The 10,018-nt window shown below is 39.2% G+C and overlaps 1 protein-coding gene across 1 annotated transcript; it reads right to left on the bottom strand.

Annotated features, from left to right (window-relative positions):
* Positions 1-96: 96 nt before the first annotated feature.
* LOC148816941 (CBY1-interacting BAR domain-containing protein 2-like) lies at positions 97-8,323 on the bottom strand. Its single transcript, XM_088938663.1, has 7 exons — positions 8,232-8,323; positions 6,864-7,098; positions 6,220-6,288; positions 4,383-4,487; positions 3,093-3,206; positions 1,432-1,572; positions 97-905 (listed from the first exon to the last, which is right to left on the bottom strand). The coding sequence occupies exons 1-7, from the start codon at positions 8,249-8,251 to the stop codon at positions 726-728; spliced, it is 864 nt and encodes a 287-aa protein (XP_088794789.1). The 5' UTR covers positions 8,252-8,323; the 3' UTR covers positions 97-725.
* Positions 8,324-10,018: the final 1,695 nt, after the last annotated feature.

Here is a 10,018-nt window from a genome sequence, read left to right on the forward strand (position 1 = left end):
TCATCGGTGAAATCCCATTTCAGCTTTAAATGTACCAGGCATTGCTGTGGGCTAATGGAAACAGGTATAGTAACAAAGACTACAGAACAATCTCAGTGGGAATCTTAATGCATTCTTTATTTTGAATAAAAATGTACATTTTTCTGTTTTCTGCCAGCAACAGCAAAGAGGAAGGTTATATGTATGTCTCATTTGATGAAAGCTGACATTTTTGTTCTTTTTGTAGTTTTTCAGAAACCCAGGTACAGTCTGTGAAACATCCTTGAGGTCATCAGTATGTGCTGCTCTTTATTCCATTCTGTTCCCTCACTTACATACAGTATTTTTTTCTAAGTATATATGTAACATTTTGTAACCTGACAGAATGTTCAGATTAGTTTGACCATACATTGAAGAAATATGAAAAATATAGAGATAAATTAAGACTTAACTAATAAAGTTAATTGACAGCTTGAAGTGAAACTATCTAGAAGACACCAGAAGCAATATTGATCATTTTGGGTAATTTGGTCTATGGAACCTTAAAATGTTTAATTACAAGCCTGTCAGTTGTAGTTCCTAAAGAGACTGATATATACTTGCATTTTTAGAGTCAGTTCAATGATAATGAAGAGTGTCAGGATGTAGAACCCCCTCTTAATAGTTATATACTTATTTTATGATGGCTTTTGCCTTCTATTAATATACCTGAATGATACTTTTAAAGAACCTCCGAGAGTTTTTATCTATTGAGCTTGTGCTCTGTGACCACCTTGTGTAGAGGGCTTCTTTCTTCTGCTTTTAGCATACTCATATTCGTACATCGCCCTCACATTGTGCAGGTCTTCCTCCTCCTCTGACGACTCCTCCTCCTCCTCCTCCTCTTCCTCCACTGGGTTTTGCCTGCGCAGGGTGCTTTGACGAGTCTGTCAAAAGGACCAGCACAGATCTGGTGTTTCAAAATGACTGAACTGATGTGCAGTGAGGTAATAAGCACTGTGATCTCAGATAAATCGGATCTGTAGTCCTTGTGAAATCCTGTTATGCATTTAAGCTGGATTGAAGCAAGCAAATACAGATGTTTTGCTGGAAACAAACGTAAATTGGGAGACTTGCATTTGCAGTCATGTCTCATCTACATCCTGTCAGTTTGGTTTGAGCTCCTGCTGAATCTAGTGCTCTTTTTAGCCACGGAGACAGTTTCAAGGGGGAGTACTAATCATAAAATGCATTCCTTGTTAAATGCAACATTATCATTTTTAATCTTCTGTTCCAAGAGGAAAGACGTGGTAATATCAGATTTTTTTGCATTAATGCTTTTTTCTGTCCGTTTTGTAAATTGATTGGTCTTCATCTTCGGGGGTGAAAAACCATGAAAGGCAAAATGTTCCATAGGCAGCTGTTTAGAATTGGCTAATACCCCCGTACAGTCTTCTGTAAAGCATTACTCACCCTTCTGACTGAACTGGGGTATTGCTTCACTGAGGACGGGGTAGGGCTGGGGTACCGATGCACTGAAGACGTAGATTGGACACTTTGTAAGGTCTGAGAATCCAGTGTCCCATTGTACATCTGTATCCTTGATCTAAACGTCTAGAAAGATTGTTGGAATTACACGGTTTTCCTAAACCATACTAGAGAGCAGAACAAATATACATGTACTACAGTACATACAATGCCTTACAGAAGTACTGTATGTAGACCCTTACACACAGCTTTCACATTGTTTTTCTTTAAAGCTATCAGTCACAGCACATTGAAATAGTCATTAATGTGTTAAATACACCACCTACACATTCAAAGCAAAAACCAAGATGAGTGAAGTAAATAGCTCATGTGAAAAATGTGGAAAAGGCATGATTACATAAGTGAGGCCTTTGCTATGACAAACTTTAATTTAGGTGCACAGCAATGAGACACACAGTTAGCTGAGTGGATTCTGCCTGTGTGCAATAACAGTAGTTCTCATGATTTCAGAAAAACATCTGTGAGGTGCCTTGCTCAGGTAGTGAATTTCAAGTAGAGATTCCACCATGAAGACTACAGAGCTTTCAGTAATTGAGCACTGCTCAGGAGAAGAAATTCAATCATTGAGACATGGAAGGTGCAGTGTACCAGGCTGATACTGTCTAGAGCAGTCTGTCCCACCACACTGAGCAGCCAGACAAGGAGGAAACTAGTGAGAGATGTCACTGTGAGGACTACAGCAACTTTAAATGACATGTCAGTGTCTGAGATGGGAGAAAATGTACAATAATCTCCTCGTTGCTCCACAGGTGAAGTGTATGGTAGGGTGGCAAACCCATCTCATATCCCACATGTACAGTAATTCACAATAATGTGTGCAAGTGATACTGTAAACGTGTAGCAAGTTATTTGCTACATGAGAGATTCTCATGTCAGATTACATTACTAAATTAGGAATTACAGCTGTGAGTCTGGAAAACTTGTTAGGATTGAAAGTAAAAAGGATGGAGCAAAGTACAGGCATATGTACTTTGAATCAAATAGAAAAACTGTTGAAAGATTTGAAAACTGGTGTCCATAAGCAACCCTCAAGCTCTCTCAAGCTTGATAGATTTACTCAAGCTCTCTCAAGCTTGATAGATTTACTCAAGCTCTTTCAAGCTTGAGAGAGTTTGAGTAGAACTATCAAGACGAATGGGCAAAAACTGTATCATGCTGGTACAGTATGCAAAGTAGGTAGAGATTTATCCAAAAATACTCTGAACTATAATTTCTGCCAAAGGTGTTTGCACCAGGTATGAAGTTCACAGGTCTGAATATTTATACAATTAACACTTATTGTTTTCTCTTTACTGAACAATTTTGCAAGTCACAGCATACTGTATGTATGTTCTTAGGATACCTGCCCACCAGGACATGTTTAAATTGTGACTGTTGCTCCTATCCATCTCTAACATATGTAGAAGGTTAAGATGTTCTGAGTAGTTTTTGGAAAGCATATTTTTTCTGATTTTTTTTTACTTTTCTTAAAAAACATGGCACTGTAACAAACTATTCTGTAGTATGTGAAGCTCTGTTAAATGTATGGGATGTTACAAATTTGTGTTAAGTGCTGCAGATATTTTCATATAACGAACATCACTTACTTCCATATCTTTCTCCATATCAAAGTTTTCCAGGTTTTGGAAGGTATTTGAATAAACCTCCAAGGCTTTTGCATGGAAGAGCATCTCAACTGTTATAAACTCCATGAAGACTTTCTGAAAATATAACATTTAATTATTAGGATTTTTAACATTTACGCAATTTTTCCTGGACATACATGACTTATTCTCCTCCTGTATCGGCTTTGACTCTTATCTCACCAAGCGGTGCCTCCGCCTGTTCCAGCAATGCGCTACAGCATTTTCTGCACCTTGTTACTAGCTTTCACCCATCTCTAAAATTAGCTGTCAATGTATCCTCCATTCTTGCTTTTCCAGACACGAGCCTCTCCATCAACTGTCCTGGACTGTCAACTTCAGTGTATTATAGATCCACTGATTCACACAGCTATTTCCTTTACAGCTCTTTCTACCCCCAAAACAATAAAAGCTCTCTCCTTGTCTCACACTTCCTCAGATTTGATAGTTATGAAGAGAACGTCCACGCCAGACACCTTTTCCTAGAACAGGAATAGGAACACCACTGCAGCAGTGATATCCTGTATCACTCGGATATGTAGCCCTTCGGGCCATTTCTAAATCACCCAGAGAACATCTTATGTATCTATACTAATCCCATTTACTGCATTTCCTGCTGAAAATGCCCTGCCATTTACTTCAGTGAGTCGGGAAGAAGACTGGCCAACTGTTTCAGGGAACATGTCAGAGCAGTGAGGATTAAACGTCTCTCTGAACTGAGCTCCCCAGTTCACCTCTCCTGGCCATGCTTCCTTCTGCAGGCCAGTTCAGGACTCCAGGAAAACATGAGCAGTGAAGATTAACTTTAAACTTCCCCCTTCTCTCAATGATAGACTAATTTCTTTTGAAATCCTCTGGATTGATTTATACAAGCCAGCCCTGTCCACACCCCGTCTGCCAATACCTCTTCCCGTAGGCCTAGTCTCACCTGCTCTGCCCTTTGCTCTCCTGTGTTTTAAATTCCTGTTACCTTACTCTGTCCCCCTCACTTCTGAAGAAGGGTCTTCTTCTTTTTACTTTTGTTGGATTTATCTTTTATTTGTTCCTGCAGCCTGCAGCAGCTCCACTGATTCCTGCCTGCTCTGTGCCTTGGTATTCAGCATATTATCAGAAAAACTCTTTAAACCTGCAACATTGATGTCACCTGCGAGCATTAATAATGACGAATATGTCAGGAAACAATATTTTGAATACAGTTCAGACAATTCAGATCTTCTTCTTTCATTTCCTTCTATAAAAGCTATCTGTTTTTACCTTAATGTCTTCCATCTTCTGTCTCTGAAAATCGCTGATTGTTTCTTCGAGCTGCCGTGTGGTTCTGCTTGCATCAGCTGAGGCTTTCTGTGCATTAGCTTCTGCCTGTAAAACAAGCAGGGCTCCTCACTCATCTAGCAAAGCTGGCCATTATGTATTCATGCCATTTTTACTAAACAGTCTTTAGTAAACTCTTAGGATTCATTCCATAGTTTTATGTCTAGAAAGCTTATTGAGAGGTTGACAAAGGAATGAAAGGGCAAGATATGAAAATTTACATGAAGAGGAAGGCTAGAAAATGAACTAGTTGATGGTTCAGCACATTGAAATATCCAGAGTTTAAACAGACAAATACTGCACAAGACTCAAGGCTTGATTCTCGGACGCTCCACTAGAAACAGGTTTTTTGGGTTTCCCATTTGGCATCAAAGAGGTTTGTGTTCAAGGAAGGTACCTGTGACTGAAAAAAAGTTAAGGAAATGAACCTGTCAAAGACTCGGCAGACAAACAGATTTCAGTGTGAAAGGTGGCGGTATGAGTGTTTTTGAAAACAGCTGTTTTGACAATGCATTATAAATGCGTATTTTTAAATAAAAAATACATGGCATTATAATATCTGATCATTAAAGCTGCAAATAAATACTACAGACAACTTATTCACATCTCCTCTGTTTCCCTCATTGCTGGGATTGCTGATGAAATTCACATGATACCTTAAGAACAGTTTCCATTGGCTGTTTCCCTTATTGCACAACTAATGAGAAGTCACTAAGCAAGTCTGATTAGTATGAAGACTACACTGGTCATTAGTGGTATACAGTATCTAAGCTGCAAGTTCTTTATTCATTATCATCGCACATTTCTGATTTACACAAGGGTCAATTGAGAGACTTTTGATTCATAACATTTGCAAGAACCAGATCAATTCAGATGGCAGACTGTGGAGTTGATTGCAGTTCATGCAATAATTTCTAGCTTCCTGCACTGAATAACATTTGTATGGGTCAAACACCTGTTAGGAATAGTTGCTGAAACAAGGCAGTCCATAGGTTGTGAACAAGAACATTACATGTAATTACAAACACAGTAGAAAATAGGAAATCTCTGCAAGGATACAATGGCTTGCCTGTCTGAGGGGTTTCTCTGCCTCATTTTTTCCAGCTTCTCCAGCTCTTTAATCTCCCGGTTGCGTTCAGCACTGAGCTTTTTCAGATCTGCCTAATTATCCCAGTGTGCAGGAAATCAGATCATAAACAGAAAGTCAGAATAGGCACCCATGAGGAATCATATGGATTTTGACATCAGTAATCTTTTTACAAGCAGGAACTCTGCAGACTTTTATTTATTATGAATTGATGTCCTCAAGGCACAGTACAAAAGAATGCTGAAAGCAGCTTTTATAAACGTTCAAGGGAGAAAAAAGAATGTTTTATTGAAATCTCTTTAAAAAAGGGCCTGTTATCTTTAAAAACACCATCTTAGCCCCTTTCTAATTCTACATAAACTGGACATTTTCCAGTTTTGTCAGGTAAAGGCAAGCCTTTAAAATGACATACACCAGCATAAAAAGGCAATTCATCTTCTAAATTGTAGCACATGCACACTTTAATGCTCACTACATTGTTATACATTACTAAGAGTATTAGGTATGTTTGTTTAATATGAATTTTACACAAATGTTTCAGTTAGAGGGATTTAAAATTCTTTTCTCTATAGAGACATTTCAGTTAATATATGTGTGAGTGTGCTTCAATTCTACTGTATACTTCGCATGCCTTATTAAAAGAGCCTTAGAGAGAAATCTTCTTTCACTCCAGCATTACTGTGTGTAACTTACTCGTTTGTGTTTGATAATATCTCCATAGGTTTTCAGGGGAGATACAACTCTGGTTTCTAAACGCTGAACCTAAGAAAAGAGAGAAGAATAATGTAGCTGTATTTAACTGTATTCTCAAAATAAAGTTTGTTTCCTTTGTATGGGTTTCTAATGTTTTTGTCGCAGTGCAGAGCTGATATATGCTGTTTGGTCAGTTTTCCCAGGTTGACCACTTCATACTCTGTCAACAGATAGAATATGACACACACTCAGAGTGCAGTGTGTCTTTCGTTCAATCTTTCTGTGACAAAGGATCGCAAAAATTATTTGATAAGTGTTGCTGTAGCTGAAGCTGCATCACTGCACATTTAATAGATGTGATGATTACATTGCAAATCAAGATAGAAGTCCTGCATTTGTCGGTAGCTGTTGTTTAACATTGGAAAAATCTGAATGGAAAAATATAAAGTAGGTAGTAAGTTCCTTTTTAATATACATTCTCAAATTTCAACCTGTTATCAACCTGCGTTTCAATTTTCCTGCAGCATTTGTATACTTGTCTTGGGCTGTTGTTTTGGAGGAGGTAGAGCAATCAGAGGAGAAACCGATGATCAGCAGTCTCTCGGCTCGCCTTCAGAGAGACCAGTGATAATGCAGTGTCATACCTCAGCCTGCCTATAGTCCTGCACCATGGCTAAATCCTCAGCCAGGTTCTTCAGGCAGGCCCTGAGCTCAGGGTTCTCCGTATTCGCAAAGTCAACAAGCTGCTTGACCACCAGGTCAGCCTTGTCCCTCAGCTTGGCAGTCTTCCGGGCGTAAGAAGCCAGGAGAGTGCAGAACTGACCCAGGTATTTCTCAGCTTGGGTCACTGTGGTCTCCATGATCTTTAACTGGGTTTCCCTGGAATGATCAAAATACTTTGCGTTGGAGTGTTATACAGATGTTATCTTACGTTGTGACTGACTGTGCTGGTATATTCAGAACAATTCAGGCATTTTGAGGTCTTTTCTCAGAAGGCAGAACTCTGAAACATTCTAAAATTGTACAAGAGCTTGCTGGAGATCTGTTCAGATATTTTTTATATCTTAAAGGGGTTTATTTTCACTAGTCAGCCATTGTGGAATGCAAGAAATGCCACAGACTGGAAGAAGTTGTGCAGTTGAGTGTGCTCACTGCTACCATCCTAAACTGGAAAGTTCTTCAAAAGCCCTTCAGTAGGCGTCTTTGGGTGTTTCCTTGGGATTTATTTATAATAGACATCATGGTGTAAACAAAGTAGGAGCTATAATGTATGTTTTATGTATGAGAAGACATAATGCACAAATCTGTGGTTAAAAAACCGCTGGGTTTTATTGGCGGTCCGTATCGCCACAGCGTGAGACGCTGTGCTGAAGGAGCAGATGGGTTCGTGCAGCCCGAGCCGGACCGCAGCGCACTGGTCACTGCCCTCGACCGCAGCTCGGTCCGGCAGTTCTTTCTGTTCCATATATATAACCAATTTGTGACAAAACAAAAACGAAATACAAAAAAAAAAAACACAAAACGGCCTCCGTTGTTTTGTAACTCTCTAGTCTTTGCAGACCTAAAGCTGTTTTTGACCCTACCCGATAAAATACATATTGTTATCTATTTGCACAAAGTCGAATAATATCTAAAAGCAGTACATGTTTAATGCTTTTGTCATAGAGGTTTTATGTATTGAAGCAGCTGTTTTTTAGAGGAATAAACAACAAAGCATTCAAAATTACAAAATAAGATTAGTCTTCTATTTTGCAGTTCACGTTTAAAATATTTAGTAAAACTACGACGTATTGTTTAGCTGATCTACATATTAAATATGCCGGAAGCCGAAAACAAGTCTGGACATACTATGTTATTTAAAGTCGATTTCTGTTAAGAAAAGGTCTATAGTATTAAGCTTTGCATTAATGTAAAAGATGTTATTAATTTGTGAAGAGTACAACATTACTCTGCAACCTTTTACTTAAACAGAGCAACAAAGCAAAAACGTGAATTAAAAATCATTAGTTTACCTGGAAAGTAGTGTATTCATTTTTATGTGAGAAGTTAGCAACGCAAATCTGTTTCCCTGGAACAAAGGTGTTTGTTCTAGCTCCTCCACACTTGCAACAGGCTGTTGCGCACGCTGTTGCCATAGAAATGTCAACAGAAATGTTATGCAGTTGTTTTATTTTTTGCCACCAGATGGCAGTAAGCTCATACCTTTTTGTTTTTCCCTGGTAAGGGACGAGATCATGTTAGGCATTTTTGATTACCTAAGATGGCAAATTAATTGCACATTGTACAATAGCTAATGTAGAACAGAAGTCTCTGCAGGTATGGGATCGCAATTAAAAAACGTACCTCCTCCAGCAAGGTAATGTCTGCGGAGGCTTCACAATACACAATGTGGACCTACTGCAAAAAGGGTGAATACAAAGGTTTGTAGATCATTTCGGTGTGCAACAGCACAATTCTACAAGCATGTAGCATCTTCCCCCACAACTTTTAACACCAACAAATGTTCAATATAGAGACTCTGGCTTCTCAAACTCCTATTATTCATCAATTTCCCTTCGGGATCAATAAAGTCTTATCTATCTATTAAAGAGACCCGCTCAGGGATGTCATTAATTGTGAATGAATTTACACTGACAGGGAGACCCCAGGACCTGAGGCCAGGGCTCCAGCAATGTGAAGCAGGAGCACTGACCACTGCACCCCTGTGCTGCTCCCTCTTGGCTTTTCCATTGTGAAGTTCTGGTTCAACATGTCCTGTTCACTGTGTCGTTGATCTCAAATAAAACAAGGTCTTCTTTAATTTAGTAGGCTGACAGGTATTTAAAAATCCAAGTAGTGCAGCTAAGTTTAAACTTTTAAAGAAAAGAGCGAGGCTCTGCTTGGTCTGATCGATTTGCTCTTGGTTTATCCTATGTCGGGATACTGCACATCTCAGTTTTCTTTTGAGGATGGGAAAGGAGTAGGGAGAAGAGTGCGTGTATTGGGGGAGTGTCATGGGGCTTTGATGTTCCTGCCAAATTTCCCCTACGGACAGCAGCTGCTATTTGCCAAGAGGAACACTCCTCTCTAGTAGCCACAGATTTCTTTCCAAGATGCAGGCCTCTCCCCCCTTCCCACATTCAGATTAAGGACAATAAGTCTCTTAATGTTCTGTCTTGCATGCCAATAATCCATCAAGATCAAATGAGCCATCTACATTCCCACCTAGGAATCGAGTCAAAGACCAATTTGCTTACAGAGTTGCACCTTATTACAGAAATGTGTAGCTGAGACAGAACACTGTCATCCAAAGTGCCACTTCAGGCCTCTGCTTTGTGGGACCTTTCTGCAGTGAGAGAGTACTGATCCTTACTGTTGAAGTAGGTCAGAGGCTGTCTATAGCTGAACGCAAAGAGACCATGGAAAAGACGCAGCTATGAATCCTAGTGCGACAGTCAGAGTCAAGGCAATTATACTGAAATACAGTATGAGAATACAAACATTCTTCTTGGTCTCTCACATGAAGTTCACATCTGTCTTTTGTAAGAAGCTGAAATTCACTTAACAGTGAGAGAGAAGCACTACAAAGGAAGAGGGGATTGGAATCTTTTTATATTTTGGGTAAAGTAGGTAAAAAAGTTTCTCTTGTCCTGAGTTCTGAGTGCTTGTGCACTAATGTGGCTTCATTACCTGAAGAAACATTTATACTTGCCACAGGCATTGTGTTTGTAAACCATAAGTGCATTAACAGTCACACTATGATCTTGATCATGAAAAGCTTCAGGCAAATAAGGCTTTTATCCTTCAGGCTTTTACATCA

This window comes from Atractosteus spatula, chromosome 21 (genome assembly GCF_055471065.1).
Source record: "Atractosteus spatula isolate fAtrSpa1 chromosome 21, fAtrSpa1.hap1, whole genome shotgun sequence".
NCBI classification, from domain to species: Eukaryota; Metazoa; Chordata; class Actinopteri; order Semionotiformes; family Lepisosteidae; genus Atractosteus; species Atractosteus spatula.

Excerpts from the sequence above, each read along its gene's own strand:
- LOC148816941 (XM_088938663.1), bottom strand. The coding sequence starts at position 8,251 with ATGAATACACTACTTTCCAG. Across the intron at positions 7,099-8,231 it reads ATGAATACACTACTTTCCAG|GGAAACCCAGTTAAAGATCA; the intron begins GTAAACTAATGA and ends TGATCATTCCAG. Across the intron at positions 3,207-4,382 it reads AGAAGATGGAAGACATTAAG|AAAGTCTTCATGGAGTTTAT; the intron begins GTAAAAACAGAT and ends TTATATTTTCAG.